We start from the raw sequence: 17,022 nt of genomic DNA on the forward strand, positions 1-17,022 counted from the left end.
GGTTAATTGAAAAAAAGTATTTTTTTTTTTTTTTAAATAACAAAATTAACAGAGCTGGGATTCAAACCTATGATCCTTTGCTTGTAAGACAGACATGCAAACTAGGGCTGTGCAGTATGGCCCAAAATTCATATCAGGTATTTTGTAATGGACTGACAGTTTCAGGCATAATGGCCAACCGTTAGGCTACCATGGGTGAAGGTCACATCAATAACATTGCACAGTTTGATGTCTTCAGCGCAGCGGGATACTTATGTGCCAGGGTTCTAACTCCAGTCATGGTTCAAACTTCAGTTGTGTATTTAACTTTATGACAACAATTTATAACGCACAACTAACGCTCTTTAACAGGGTTAAACACCACAACACAACACTTTGTGACACAAACCGTTTGTAACACTAATAGTTGTACATTTATAAAATTACAAAGTCGAATTGCATGCTGGTTATACCGCGCAGGCAAACAGGAAGAGTACAAATTACTGTATTGGTATTGAGTAAACGTCCTGTGGCTCAAAAGTGAAATTAAAATCTTAAGTTAGAAATCTTAACCTTTCCCTCCGTCAAACTGACGTAACGTTACTGTGAATAAATAATAAACTAATAAAGATCGCTCGTTAGAGCATCATAACCTCGACGTAGAACTCGGAGCCAGCGAATCGTTTAAAAAATCCTGCCGTGTTCAGGTCTCTTTCAGCCGGCAGCAGAGGGCGGTGACGTGCCTGCTGTCCGGCTCATCGGTCCCGCGAGCAGGTCCTCGGGTCAATGACCTTTGGGTCAACTAACTTCTCGCCATAAAACACCTTAAAATTACATTTTTGGACTCAACAACAGTAGTATTCAGAGACTGTCAACTTTCAGTTGTGATTTCTCCTCCGCCATTGTTCCCCGTTAAATTGTGCCAAAAATGCATTCCGGCAAATTTGCATTTCCCAGCATGCAGTTTGGCTGTGTAATTGGGCACCATGACTAAACTTAAGAACCTTGACAGCTAAGTAGCCTAGCTGCGCACAAAGTTTTCAACTGCCAAATGTTCAATGACCTTGCTAGTGCAGTGCACCAACTGATGATGCATCCGTTCAACGGTTTGACAGTACGTGAACCCGAATCACAGCCCTAATGCAAACCACAGATCTGCAGTTACAATTGATGTGAGCATTGATATTATTGTGTTGGAAGTTGTTAAGCATGGATCGCATGAAAGTGGCGTCACAAAGGGAGGGAATCTGCTGATGAGAGCCAAGCAGATAAACAGGGGGCTGATGTCGGAATGTTTGGTCTTTATGTTTCTAGGTAATTGTTGAAAGACTTTAAAATAGAGTTTATCATCTAAAAACCTTCTCCAATGATTTAAACACAGAGAAACATTGTCGTTAATTATGCGTTATTATGCAGTGATTTTACTGCTCCGGCCCACTTGAGATCAAAATGGGCAACATGTGGCCCCTTCACTAAAACGAGTTTGACACCCTTGTTCTAAACAGATGGTGGTTGTTTGCACGGTTTGACAAAGTAATTGCAACAATAATGAAAGAGTCAGTAAATCCTAGTCCTAATTCACAACTCTCTTACAGTAAAACCTATTTTCACGGTGGGAAACATCTCCCCAGTATGTTTCTAATCACCCGCACATTTCTATCCTGATGAGCGTCACCTGTTGTGTTTTGTGATCTGAATGTTGTCATCCACTTTGTTCTATCCAGATGGAGTGCAGAGGATGGACAAGCTTTGAAGAGTGCAAATTATTCAATATTCTTGCAATCCACAACCTCTTTTAAAAGGCTAAAGGAAAAATAATGTGTTTGTTTAATCCAAAATTACTTACCATAACTCTAACTCAAAATGTGATTAGCACATAACTTTGGTTTTTTAAACCGAAACATGTAGTCGATTACATCCAAAAAGTCTGCATTGAGACACTGGTATTCCACAAGGTTCCATTCTTGGTCCTCTTTTTTTTCTTGTCCAGTATACTTGCTGCTGCTAATTTAGCCGATGTGCACATGATTACCTCGTTAACAATTCTGTGTCACTGTGTAATAATGTTGTCCCCACTGATAAGCACTAAATTAATATTTATTTAAAAAGGAATATTCCACGATCCTACAACCAACAGAATATTTCACCACAAGCGAACAATCACATTTTCCCTTTTCTAATAGAGAATATCTTCAGAGTACGCTCCACTCCCTAGCAGCACCTTGTTTCTTTCTTACTATTCTGTGAGATACTTACTGGTCTAGATACCCAACAGTAAAAACTAATTTCCATTTATTGTGTTTAGCAATGTATTGCCATCAAAAAAAGCACTTATATAGTTTGATTTGATTTGATTTTCCTGAACCAGACGTATAATGAAATAAAACATAAACTATACATGTTTGTGTCATGGTCAGACCTGTCCCTCTTACCATCCTGTCCATCACTTTCCTTAGGCGGTCAACAACCTTCCGTCTTCAGCTGTGTGTCTACTAAAAGCCTTCCTATGTCTTTCCCTACAGGCGCTCAGTGTCTGGACCTCGGGAAGCGCGTCATGTGCCGCTGTCGGGCCGGCTTCACCGGCCCTCGCTGTGAGACCAATGTTGATGACTGCGCCGGCAACCCCTGTCGCAACGCAGGCACCTGCCTTGACGGCATCAACGACTTCACCTGCTCATGCACGCTCGGCTTCACCAGCAAGGACTGCTCCAGGCGCACCAGCCCTTGCGACCAGTTCCCCTGCGACAACGGCGGCGCCTGCTATACCCACTTCACGGGCCCCGTTTGCCAGTGCCCACTGGGCTTCATGGGCGCACACTGCGAGTACTCTGTCAGCAGGCCGACCGCAAAGTCGCCGGGTAATGGCGACGTCCCCACTGCTCTGATTGCTGCCGTAGCCCTCAGCCTTTTGACGTTGACTATGCTGGTTTTTGCCGCCATCCACATTCTGCGCCAGCTCCGCTGGGGCAGGGCGCTAACAGGCCTTACCTCATCGGTGAAGAACGACTTGGAGACGGTGAACAACCGCAGCATGGTGATCGGTGGGGGCGGACCCTACAATGGAAGCCTACCGGAGGTGCCGCTGTGTAGCCTGAGAGAGAAGGAGGCCTTCCTCATCCCAGGGGGACAGCTTAAAGTGTCCAATAAGGATGCTGCACTAGTGGAGAACGGTGGCGACAACATGGCCATTTTTAAAAACAAAATGGCTGACTGTAACCTGGCGAAAGACAAGCAGCGCCTGGTCAGGAACAAGTTTGACCTGTAAGAACCTGATGATGGTTTTCATGGCTCTGTGTGTCTGTTCCTGTTTTCCTTTCTGATATTTCCCTCTCTGAAATCCCGTCTGTTTTGTATAGACAAGCCGCAGCATGTTTGTCTGCTATCTTATCCCTCTGGCGTTCATACTGATTCACAAAGCATTTCTGTTTGAATCGTTGTTTATTGCTGCTGTACCAACCCCCTTTCTCTTCCTCCCAAACAGTAAGAGGTGTGACTTGTCCGTCATCGTTCCTCCTCTCACTTTTTCAAAGGACAGCCTGTATCACCCAGTGTTCATCATCCCAGAGGAGATGGAGCAGTGTGTGTTTGCTACTGAGGTGAGCACACAATCACCAACACAAATATGCAGTGCATTTTATTTTTATTTTTTTAATTGGACCCAGAAGAAGTTATGTCATATTGCCAACTAACTGCCTTGATCTATTTCATTCTCAGGTCTAACCTGCAGGTTTCAGACCGCCGGGGGAACTTTTACATTGAAGGCTTGAAAAGTTTTTACCCAGAGGATGTATTCACCACACTTTATGTAATTTAATATTTATTTCTGCTGCTTTACAGAAAGAAACTAAAAGAAAAGACTTTTTCATTATTTTCTGCTTCAATATTGACAATATTTTGATGACAATTAATCTGTTAAGAAAGAAAGAACAAAAGAGAGAAAAGAAAAAGAGGAAGAGTGATTACCCGGCGTCATTTGCACTATTTATCTTTTTTTAAATCTTTAAATCTTAATATAATAATTCTGTCTGTATATCTGACTCTTCTTTGGATCCAACGTGATTGAGAGAACTAAAAGGATTAGAACTGTCCACCAATTGGAAACCTTGGTGCCTTAGCTGTGCTCTCTCATTACCGTTCCCGTAAAATCTCACAGCAAAATGTGTCAATCAATCGTCAGCGTGCCTGCAGACCAGAGCGGGAATTGGATTGTTTATTTTGTTCGTTTGTCAAACAATCTAAACATTTTCTCTCTGAAAGCTAAAATGGACAATTCTTTGTGATGTCCGTTTTACTTGGTGTTTTGTTGGAGATTCACATGGTGGCCTGTAAAAAAGAAACAAACTCGGAAGTGCCTCTTCTTATGGAAAACTGCAACAGGACCCAAACTGGGCCTTTATGAGCCCAGAAAACTTTACTTTTGTCCACTGGAGTCCTTTCAACTTGTAATGTATTTTGATGCCCATCATATGTAATAGTAATCCTTGATGCTAATCCCAGACTTAATTAGGTTTTGGCTTAATCATGGAGACTTTGTACCTCTATCAACAACCATACATGTTCAACTCATGATACTGTACTTTTGACAAGGTGTAAAACAAAAGTGAAACACGTCTCAGGCTGGATGAAGATCCAGCCAAGCTGGATTCATCTTACAAATTAAAACGATTTTACCATTGTCTTCCTGTGATAAATGCTTGTGTTGTTTCCATTATACTACATTTTCTAAGTTTATTTTTCTATAAATTAAAAAGCAAAAAAAAACTATTTATATTTGAAAAAAGAATAAACATTTAGGAACAGTGAAGGGCACCAAAGAAAGTTTTCAATTACTTCTTTTTTTTTATTCCATATGATACCAAAAATATGTGTAGTTCTGTCTTTGTACTATCTTTGTTAATTTAATAAAACAATGCAATGTGTACATATCCTCCAGAAGATAGTTTTTCTATTTAATTTTACCTTTTGTACATGATTTTGTATTTATGAAAGATAATTGTATATATGTCTGTTAACATACTCGTGGTCTCAGTCAGAATGAAGAAATATATTTTTTCAAAAATAAATTTTGAAAATATTGCATATTGTGTGAACTGACATTAATTCTTGTGTTGCATTTCTTTCAGCTCTCATCACACCAATGATCTTTTAACACCACATATGTGACCATGAGACATAAGAGTAATGAATACAATGCTTTCATTTTTATATGTCCGGGACACGTGGAAATCCATTACTTAATTTTCCCTGGAAAAGAACATAGGAACTGCTCAGGAAATACAACACAAGGTGCGCTATTAAGAACAACCACAACAAGCTGGTAGCTTGTTCGACAGAGATCGGGAATAACAAAAGCAGAAATTGAAATAAAGTTAGTGGAGCGCAGAAAAAGTGAGACGTCTGGCTCAAAGTGTTCTAGTTTTAAGTCTTTATGCTAAGCTAAACGGCTACTTGTGCTACTTTTATATTTAACATACAGACACCAGGACAAAAATTCGGTACTGGACTTTTTGGTCCAGACTGGCCCACGACAATCCGCGCACAGATACTGGGCCAGCTCGGTCCGTTGATGTACTGTACATATAATCACACAAGCCCTTAATAATACTAAATAATATCAATAATATAATCAATGGGTGGGCTTGGGGTCTCTGGTGAGAGAGATGATGTACTGGGCACAAACCTGGATGTGAAAAGTAGAGAAATAGTATTAGAAATTACTAAATATGTTTGAACACCCCTAATATGTATGCAGATGTTTAATTGTAACAGTAGTTATTCAGTGTTTCATTAGTTTTAACTGAATAATGTGAAATGGGTCATTGTCTCATATTTGATGTAATTTAACACGTGTGTTACTTGTGTGTGGATACCACGCCGTGGTATCCACACACAAGTGCAATTACGCTACGCGCGAGCGTGTGTTTGTGTGCCATCCACGACACCAATCACCCGGGGATCCCAGCCATAGTATGAAATCCACGGTGGACCTGGCAGACCTCGTCCCGTGTGGTGGGCATTCTGATGTGTGTCCGGGCATGGCGCAGGACGATCAGTGTCATGGCTGCCACACTCCGTGAAACCGATGCCTTGCTGAGGCCGGTGCCGTCCCCCACCACCTCCAGGAAGCTCCCCACTGCGTAAAAATGCAGCGCGACCAGGAGCTGCACCTCCGGGCTGAGGGCAACATTGCAGCGGGTTGTCCTCTGGATGTGTGGTGACACTAGCATGATGAGGCGTTGGATCTCCACACGGGGAAGCCGGTACTTGGACTGTACTGCCCGGTCCAACAGCACATTAAGTGGGGAGAAGTGCTGACGCTCATATGCATTTATGTTAACTATCTGGCTTCACGCACGGTGACGCTGTTGTTTAGCAGCGAGAATATGCCGTATTGCAGCTGTGGTGTCAAAATTCTTTATTTTTATATTGTTATTTTTCTTTTTATGCTATTATTTTTATTGCGTCAGTGTTCTGCAGCTGTGGGCGCACATTAATCAATACGCATGGTTTTAGTATTCCTTTAAATCAACGACAATGGGAAAAAGTGACCTGACGCGGCTGCAGTGAGCAGCCGCGTCGGGTATAATATTACCTGATGCGGCTGCAGTGAGCCTTCTTAATCGCTAAGAAGGCTCTTAAGAGTGGGTCAGACTGATCTTACGTTTGCTTCTTAGTGAAAGAGCGTCTTAAGCTAAGAACGACTCTGGGAAACACGTTGTTCTTTCACAGCGCTCTTAGAGCGCTCCTAAGACGCTCTTAGCGCTTAAGTGCATCTTAACGAATCTGGGAAACGCGGCCACTGGCCGTTCTTAAGCGATAAGAGCTTCTTAGGAGCACTCTTAAGAGCCCTGTGAAAGAAGGACGTTCATGTGCGCGACCGTTCACGCTCAGCTTAGCCTTGAGTTTGAGTTGTTTGCATTGTTTTACCTGTGACTTAGACCTCTTGCATGAAAGCTCTTCTCTCCGTGTGTGCAGCCGTTCACATGCCTGCAGCCTGCAGATGCACAGACGAAAAGGCTACTGCTGGGGACAGATTTGCTCTCACATTCAGTCAGACTTGCTCTTAAATTCAGTCGGATTTCAACACGTCTGAATCTGTTGGATTCCTATCGACCGCATTTTACGGCAGAAGACAACATTTCCCACGTTTTGAGCTATAAATTTTGCCCAAAGAGTAAACGGTTTGGAGTAGAGAGCAAGTTTAAAATATTTTATCACAAAATCCTCACTCTCTCTCCACTCTAAGTATGACGTCACCCGCTCTGAGCTGCACAATTCACACTAATGATAAAGGCAGAAAAGGTTTGGAAAAAACATTAAACGAAAACGCAGACAATTAAAACACTACAAAATATATCAAAAAAGCTGAGTAATACAGTAATAACTGAACATTTTGTCAACATTTTAAAGGTGAAATGGTGTCTCAAGCTGAATGCATGACAGAGCCTTTACCTTTTGAAGTTGAAGAGTTGAAAGCGGATTTGAAGATGTTCTTCATTGGAAACCATTCATTTTTATTTTGATAAAAAGCTGAATAATTTTAAAATTTGAGAAAATATGAAGAATGTAAAAGCGTAGTTTAATAGCTGAAGGTTTTGTCAACATTTGAAATGTTAAATGGTGTCTCTACCTAAATATTTGAAGAACCTGTAAACGTTTGAAGTTGAAGATGAGTTGAAGATTTCCCTATTGGGTCCCATTATAAAAAAGATAAAAAGCTTAATAATTTGAAGATTTGAAAAGTGAGAAATATGAAAAGTCATACCATGTGTGTCCTTAAGTAGCTGAATACTTGAATAATTGAACTTTTTTCTGTAGCTGAAAATATGGAGTAGATATGGTCCAAAATACGGACGGAAGAAATAGTTGAATAAGTTGAATAAAGATTTAAAGAACAATAGTTGGACTGCTTGCAGCATTCCTTTTTGTTACTTTCCATTTTTTTCCATCAAGATCTGTGCAATGAGAAAATAAGCTAATAGTGGGAGGGTGGGGCTAATTTTTACTAACTTTGTCTCTTCTTTTCCTTTTCCTTTCTCCATTCAGAGTTTCAGTGTTTTGGTAATTGATTCTGGTTAATGAGTAGCTCCTGCCACATGTCAAAGACATTACCCACACTGAAGGAAAGTGGAGAGAACTTTAGACTCTGACTCACCTGCTGTTCACCCCTCTGGCTATGTCTTAAACACACACACACACACACACACACACACACACACGCACACACACTTGTCCTCAGGATAAACTGAGAAAGGTCACACTCTGCTACCAGCCAGCCTGTTACTGGAGCGCTGCTGCTGAACAATGCACCAATGTCGCAAACACATAGGGCCACTAACCTAGCTGTGACGGTTTGGCAGTGAGAACAGGGTGTTTCAGTCACCTCGAAGAGAACTAAACAGGCAAATAGCATTGTAGTTTATTTTTTATGCCCTTCTGTTGCTCTTTTGACCTCTGTTTGCTCAGCGGGGCAGAAATGCTTATTTTCCTTCAAAAAAACATTCTGATCTGAACTTGTCTTTTTGTTTTGTTTTGTCATCCAAGAGGAAGCATTAGAGGCCCTTTAGGGAAGGAATGAAATGGGAAGGGCCTGTTAGGCCCTTCCCATTTCTAAATGTTGCACCTCTTTGTCCCCTCCAGGTGTGTGACCCAGATATAAATCATCTTGTCTCATCTTTGTGGAAGAGTTATGACAATGGACCGATGATGCAGCTGTGCACACAAGACAGCCCGTAAAGCCGTAAAGAGTTTTACAAACAAAATCTGAAGCGTTTTTTTTATACTTTCAGACTTTCTATCAGACACACATGCAATAACAGTAAGAATTATTGTTATTAATATTATTATTATTATCAATAAATATAAACTAGAAAATTTCGCAAGAAATTTTGAAAGTGTGGCTACTACTGCCGTAAGAGGTCGCAATATATAGCTTTTGTTTATTACGCCCGTCTCTCCTCCAAAACACTTGAGTTGGTTTGTGTGTTAAACTGATTGGCTGATATGAAGTACCTGTGTGCTCTCGTCGTCACGGTGACCAAGTGACAGCCAGCAGACTGATTACAGGCAGAGTGGACTGCGGACTTAAGGAAATAAACTACTGAACGTCCTGAACACACGCGAACGTATATGAAATATCATACCACCTTATTAATGATCACAGTGTTGACAACTACACAATATAAAACACACGTAAACGTGCACGCCACCGTAATAATTGTATAACACAAAGCTAACTTCATGCTAGCAATCAATTTAACTTCTCTATCTCTCCACTTTGTTCATGTGACCGCAATTACACACACACACACACACACACACACACACGCGCGCGTTGTGTGTAAGTGTCTGTGTGTCTGTTAAACTGCCCTAATGAGAACACCTGTGGGTTGCTAGATCAAAGGTTGCCATAGAGGGGACTTCCGGAATGCAGCGAGCGGGGTAGACGTGCACGCTGCTTGCTCCCACAGCTACACATTTCATTTACCTTTTTATGCTAGTTTCTTTTATATATATTCTGTTGCAACAAGTTTTAGAAATAGCGTTGACCATTCAGGCAGCCTCACAATGTCCAAACCTAAAAGGCAAAGTAGACAAAAGTCATCCTTCACCGTCCACTGCGTCTGCTAGCGTGAGCATTAGCATGGCAGAGATTAGCTCACTTCTGGAGGAGCACAGGCTTGTGCTTGCTGCAGACTTCAAAACATCGTCCGACTCGTTGACTTCAACGTTGGACACCCTGCACACAAAGGTTGCTGATCATGGGCAGCGAATATCCTCCTTGGAAGAGAATGCCACCGACACTGACCTTCGCATCCAACAACTGGAGACGGTGTGCTCCGTCATGCAACAGGATAACGAGGCCTTATGGACCAAGATGGCCGATCTAGAGGGTCGTAGCAGACGACAGAATATAAGGATTATCGGCCTACCTGAGAACATAGAGGGCAACCGTCCGTCCACTTTCTTCTCGCAAATGCTCCTGGATGTCTTTGGCGCAAATGTGCTTGGTTCTCTCCCTGAACTGGACCGAGCACACAGAAGCCTTGCTCCAAAACCTGCTCCAGGCGAGCGGCCACGACCTGTCATCATACGGTTCCACCGTTTTCAAATCAAGGATCTGGTTATTCGCGAGGCACGTAGAGGAGGTGACCTGCTTTACAATGGCCACAAGATTCGGCTTTATGATGACTACAGCCCGGACCTGTTGAAGCGGCGCGCCGAGTACAAATCTTGCATGGCGGAGCTTTACCAGCGGGGCTACAAGCCGGCTCTTCTCTATCCTGCCAAGCTACGCGTTACCTTGCCTAATGGAGAGAGAGTTTGGCTCCCGACTATCGCGGAAGCCACTAAGTTTGTCCACGGTTTGCAGGTGGATAAACAACACGTAAAAGACTGAACTTTGCATTCGCTGAACTTTGCATTCGCTTGACTTTGCGTAAGTGCCTTTTGTCTGTGTGTATCTGGCGGCGCTAACTTGTGCAATGTGTTTTTATCTGCCTCGTTAGCCAAACATGTTAGCTCTCGCTTGACGTTCCTGCTCTGTTTACGAGGCTATATTTGATTTGCGTCCGTTAAACACTGACAGCTGTTTTGTTTCCCTCCTGTTTTGTGCGAGGCTTTTGGTTTGGGGTTTCTGACTATGTTTGTGCTTGGTTAGCGCCAATTGCTACATGTAACCCTGTTTATACTTGTTGCAATGGTTTTGTTATTCGTTATGCTAGCATAACCAGAAACTTGAATTGTTTTCTCTTTTTCTTCCTTTTGTACATATACTTCCATTATTGGGGGAGCAGCGCGTTGGCGTTAGGAAGTGTGGAAAATATGCTGATCAGAGAATCAGAGTGCTCCATGTTGCTGCGTGTTATGGCAGCAGCTGGAAGTATGGGGAGGGGGGTCGGGTGGGGTTTCGGGTTAATGTAATCCCAGTTAGTTTTTATGTGTTTTATGTGTATTTTCTTGTATCCTGCATGCATGCTGCTCTTAAAACTTTATGTGCCCAACTTAGTCCAGTGTTGTACCTCTCATCTCAGGCATGGAGATGGGAACAGGCATGGTTGTCTTTGGCAGAATCAATGATTGGTATTTGCACACACTCCCAAACAACACCTATCACGTGACGGCGAACACAAATACCCTGCATACACCAGGTGGCGCTCTGAGATTTGTTAGTTGGAATGTTAAGGGTATGAATTCCCCTGTAAAACGCAACAAAGTGTTTAACCACCTTACACGTTTAAACGCTAAAATAGCCTTTTTACAGGAAACTCACCTTCTGCCTTCGGATCAGCTTAAACTCCGCAGGGGGTGTGTTGGCCAATTCTTTCACTCCTCTTTTTCAAGTAAAGCCAGGGGGGTTGCAATTCTTATTCACAAATCGGTGCCATTCGCCGTTACCAAAGTGGTGTCTGACACAAATGGGCGCTATGTCATCATAACAGGCAAAATAGGAGGTCACAACCTGATTTTGGCAAATGTCTATGGCCCAAACTGGGACGACAATTTTTTCAAAAACTTTTTTTTCTCTCTTTCTGACTTGGACTCCCACCAACTCATTCTTGCTGGTGATTTCAATTGCTGTCTTGATCCTTCACTTGATCGATCATCCAATAAGCCCTCTAGTCTATCTAAATCAGCCAAAGTAATTCAGATATTTATGGAGCAATATGCAGTCGCAGATGCTTGGCGCTTTCTCAACCCAAGTACTAAACAGTTTTCTTTTTTTTCTCCTGTCCATGGCACATTCTCCCGTATTGATTACTTTCTCATTGATAGCAAACTCCTACCATCTGTGAGTTCATGCTCCTACAATCCCATTGTGATATCTGACCATGCAACAGTGGTTGTTGACATCTCTCTTCCTGGTAGATCTATGAAACGCTCGCCCTGGCGCTTTAACTCTTTATTGCTTTCTGACCCAAACTTTGTTCTGACCATTAAAAATCGCATTGATCTTTTTATCTCTACCAATGTTAACCCAGATACATCGGCAGCAGCCATCTGGGAGGCATGCAAAGCTTACCTGCGAGGAGAGATAATATCTTACTCAGCCTATCAGAGAAAGATCACCTCAGAGAAAAGTGCTAGCCTGGCTAGAGATATATCAGAACTTCAGTCTAAATGTGTGGACTCACCCAATGCAGATCTTTCAAAAGAATTACTTATGAAAAAGGCTGAATTTGATCTCATGGCTTCCAACAAAGCTGCAGAGTCACTGTTAAAATCTCGTCATAAATATTACGAGTTTGGAGATAAGCCTGGTAAACTGCTTGCACACCAACTCCGACAAGTATCTTCATCACAACATATAACACAGATCAGTTCTATCGATGGGACAACTATTGACCCACAGATAATTAACAATCATTTCAGAGACTTTTATGCCAAATTATATACCTCTGAATGTGTGGCTGATGAGAAACAATATGTTTTTTTAAACTCTTTAATAGGATCCCCTCTATTGACAGCCCAACTTCATCTAGACTGGATGAACCCTTTTCGATTGGTGAACTCAGTAGCGCTTTGATGCTGATTCAGAGTGGTGAATGCCCTGGCCCAGATGGTCTTCCGACTGAAATTTATAAAAAATTCTCAGATCAATTAGCTCCAATTTTACTTAATATGTTCAATGAATCTATGCAAAATGGCAATCTTCCCCCCACATTAAGACAGGCCACTATTTCTCTCCTTTTAAAAAAGGACAAAGACCCACTTTCTTGTGGTAACTACCGCCCCATCTCTCTGCTATGTGCAGATGTCAAGCTCTTGGCCAAAATGCTAGGCTAGGCGTTTGGAAACTGTGCTTCCAACTATTGTAGGCACTGACCAAACAGGCTTTGTTAAAGACCGACACTCTTTTCATAATGTTAGACGCTTATTTGATATTGTTTATGCACCGACACCCTCCGACACACCAGAGGTGGTTATCTCCATGGATGCAGAGAAGGCATTTGACCGTGTAGAATGGTCCTACCTGTTCTCTTTATTAAAACGTTTTGGCTTTGGTAATACCTTCATTTCATGGATTAGGCTTTTATATACGTCCCCTCAAGCTTGTGTTCGCACAAACAATGATTATTGTGATTATTCAAGCGTGGGACACGTCAGGGGTGCCCACTCTCGCCACTCTTGTTCGCCATTGCCATTGAACCACTGGCGGTGGCCATAAGGTCCAGTCAGATACCAGGTATTTCAAGGGGTGGTGTCGAGCATAAAGTGTCCCTATATGCGGATGATCTCTTACTTTTTGTCTCTGACTTAGACAGAGCTTTCCCTCTTATCTTAAACTTACTGGACGAATTTGGTCAAATTTCAGGCTACAAATTAAATTTCCAAAAAAGCGAATTAATGCCGATCAATGCTGCAGCCGTGGCATATCCATTGGCAAGTCAGACGACTTGCATATCCAAAGGCAAGTCAGACGACTTGCCTTTCAAAACAGCTCTTGAACATTTTAAATACTTAGGTGTCTGTGTAACCAAAAAATAAATTTAATTTCTCCCCTCTCCTGGCGAGGCTGACTCAGGACCTTCAGCGGTGGTCTCTTTTGCCTCTCTCTCTTGCAGGGCGGATAAACTGTGTTAAAATGAATGTGCTCCCGAAATTTCTATATCTCTTCCAATGTATACCAATTTTCCTTACTAAACATTTCTTTCGCTCACTTGACCACACAATTTCCCAATTCTTATGGAACAAGAAGCCCCCGAGAATTAAAAAAGACACTTTACAAAAACCTAAGGAGCTGGGTGGTCTAGCCCTGCCCAACTTCTTACTCTATTACTGGTCAACAAACATTAGAGCCTTGTCACACTGGTGTTGCACTAATGGTCAACCCCCACCCTGGCTACAGGTTGAGAAGGCCTCATGTGGTTCATCATCTCTGATGTCCCTACTGTGTTTCCCCACAACTATTCCACCATATGTGCATTCAGACAGTGTTGTTGTGAAAAGCTGTCTTAAAATCTGGACGCAATTTAAACAACAATTTATATTGCAATCTATATCTGGTATGGCTCCTGTTTACTCTAACCTCCTGTTCACTCCATCCATTATGGATAATGCTTTCCTAATCTGGAGAGACAGAGGAATTTTGTCCTTTAACCATCTTTACATTGATGGTAAATTTGCTTCCTTTGGTCAGTTAGCACAGGCTTATAACTTGCCTTCAACCCTTTTTTTTAGGTATTTGCAGATAAGAGATTTTGTACGTAACCGCTCTCCCAATTTCCCCACCATATCGTCTCCCACGCTTATAGACACGATCCTCAAAATTAACCCTTACCGGAAAGGTACCATATCAAGGATTTACTGCACTCTTCTATCGCACCAATCCTCAACCTCTGATGCCTTGCGCACTGCATAGTCGACTGATCTTAATATAGAGATAGACCCTGAGGTGTGGGAGAACGCTTTGAAATGGGTCCACTCATCGTCTGTCTGTGCCAGACACGGAATCTTACAATGTAAAGTAGTGCACAGGGTTCATTGGTCTAAGGGTAAACTGGCTAGTATATTCCCAGGTGCAGACTCGCGCTGTGACCGGTGCCACTTTGTTGCCTTCCAGTCTTGGCCACATGTTCTGGGATTGTCCTGTACTTGCGCCGTTCTGGAAGGGTGTCTTTGACACTCTCTCAGCCATCACTTCTACCAACATCTGTCCCTCACCATTAGTTGCTCTGTTTGGTGTCCTACATTCTGGGAACTCACTACCATCTTACTTATGTGAACTTGTGGCCTTTCTGTCACTTCTTGCGAGGCGTGTTATTTTGCTACATTGGAAAGGCTCCCACCCCCCCTCCCACTCTCTATGGCTTAGAGATGCCCTTCATTTTATGACTTAAGAAAAAATTAAGTACTCTTTACGTGGCACCTCTACTAAGTTCTGTAAGGTCTGGGAACTCTTCTTAGAGCACATCAGGTCTACCCAACTAGATATCGCCACCATTGATTGATTCGCCTTAACAGTGCCCTGTTTCAACGAGCCTTATTAGTAGCACATATTAGCAGCATGCAGCATAACTTTATATATGTGTGTATATATATATATATATATATATATATATATATATATATATATATATATATATATATTGTCTTTTATTTTTTTATTTTTTTTATTAGTGTGCGTGTGTATTTATTGTTTTGTTATGTATTTGTGTTTTATTTTTATTTTTTTGTTTCCTTATTTATTTTCTGTACATTGGTCAATCAATGCAAGTGGTTATGCAGGCATGTGAGTGAGAGTTGAATGTCAGAGAAGGTGGGATAGTAAGAATATGCATTTGCTTTTACAATATTATCTGCCACTGAAAACATTTAACAGCCGGTTGTTGATGTTGGGTTTGGGTCGCTTTTATAACTTTAATTTATTTTTTATTTTTTTGTAGCAATTTGCCTTGTTGTATATTTGTTTTGGGAAGGGGAGGTGAGGGGAAGGGGGATGTAATGTGTATCCTCATCATTTGGCTGTCTGATATTATCCTTTCACTCCTTATTTGTGAGGTCCATTGGACATTGTGTCTTGCTTTGTAACTTCTACAAATAAATCATATATAAAAAAAAATGTTGCCATAGTGATGACTTCAAAGGTCTTCAGTTATATAGATGTACATGAAGTAAATGCTGGTCAACACATATCGAACCAACCCCCCCCCCCCTCCCAAAAAAAAGATACTTTAAAAGCTCCTATTGCTTCGATATCGCATATGGAGCGTTAGGAAGACTTGATTAACAGATACTGTGACTAGTGAGTCTGTACGATAAAACATGTGTTTGTACGGGCGATTTACAAATCAGGTACAAGTTTCAGGGAAGACGTGGTTTTGGAGGGAGATTTAACATGGCGGCGGATGGCAGAGCGACGTGGACTTCACAATCAGTCGGATTTCAACACGTCTGAGTCTGTTGGATTCCTATCAACCGCATTTTACAACAAAAGATAGGATTTCCAACGTTTCTATCCAACAATGGTGTATGAAGAGTGAACATTGAGGGAGTAAAGACAAAATATGTTTTATTTTTTCACCAGTTTCTGTCGCTGCCTCTCACTCTGTCAGCTGGTGCTTCACTCTCGGCACGAACATTCCGTGCCATACACACACCCGTGGGACATTTTTTTCGCCGTTTTTCGCATTTTTCGGGAAAACAGATGGGCGAATCTCTTAGAAAAGTCATAGCTCACGATTCCCGTGCAAGCCGCATGTTTTGATGTATTTTTGACGCATGTGCTGGCAACGCTGCGGGAGGAGTAGCAGTCCAAAGTTTTAGGCTACAAGAAGAAAAAGGCGTAACTAGAAAGAGCATTTCCTGCTGAAAATGCGTTGGAATGCAAAAAGCTGAAGCTTATAGCTGAAATATTTGAAGGAAATAGCTGAATATAGCTGAACATAGTGGAATATGGCTTAAATTAGCGAAATATAGCTAAATATATTTGAAAATGAAAGAATAGCTGAATATATGTAAAAACAGCTGAATATATTAATATAGCTGAAAATTGCGGAATAGATGAATATATAAATAAATAGCAAATCATTATCGAAAATATAGAAAAGGCAAAATACCTGCTAAAATTTTACAGTTCAAAGTCATTTAATTGAACTGTTGAAAATTCTTGTCGTTTAAATGTATAATTGGGAAAAGTTGAAAGGAAAACTGCATCATCTAAATCAGGGGTGTCAAACATACGACCCGGCCCGCCACAGTGTCCAGTCCAACAGAAGAAAAAAAAAAGTTTTTTTGAAAAATTAAAATCTGCCATAGGTGGAGTTTGAACCACTGACCCTTTGCTCCTAAGGCAGAGTTGCTAACCAACGATCCACAGTCGTAGTTGGTGAGAGACCTGATATTACTGAGTCTCTACAAAACCATCTGTCAAACCTCAGAACGTGAACGTCAGTGACGCTGTTAATCCTGACGTCTATAACCAAAGTGACCTGCACACACACGCGCGCACACACACACGAACGTGCACGCGACCATAATAACACGTTAACGCGGCCGTTAACGCGGCCGTTCACGCGCGGCCGTTGAGGCGCGGAAGCACCC

General features: G+C 41.8%; 1 protein-coding gene across 1 annotated transcript in view; it reads left to right on the forward strand.

Moving 5' to 3' along the window:
• Positions 1-4,906, forward strand: part of dlc (deltaC) — a 57,979-nt gene extending 53,073 nt beyond the window's left edge. The window contains exons 8-10 of the mRNA XM_068585639.1: positions 2,502-3,240; positions 3,461-3,575; positions 3,694-4,906. Of these exons, the coding sequence (XP_068441740.1) occupies positions 2,502-3,240; positions 3,461-3,575; positions 3,694-3,699 (860 nt within the window). The 3' untranslated portion in view covers positions 3,700-4,906. The remainder of the gene's footprint in view (positions 1-2,501; positions 3,241-3,460; positions 3,576-3,693) is intronic.
• Positions 4,907-17,022: the final 12,116 nt, after the last annotated feature.

Source organism: Clinocottus analis, unplaced genomic scaffold (genome assembly GCF_023055335.1).
Source record: "Clinocottus analis isolate CAN_PGR_092001 unplaced genomic scaffold, fCliAna1.0.p SCAF_2, whole genome shotgun sequence".
Lineage (NCBI taxonomy): Eukaryota > Metazoa > Chordata > Actinopteri > Perciformes > Cottidae > Clinocottus > Clinocottus analis.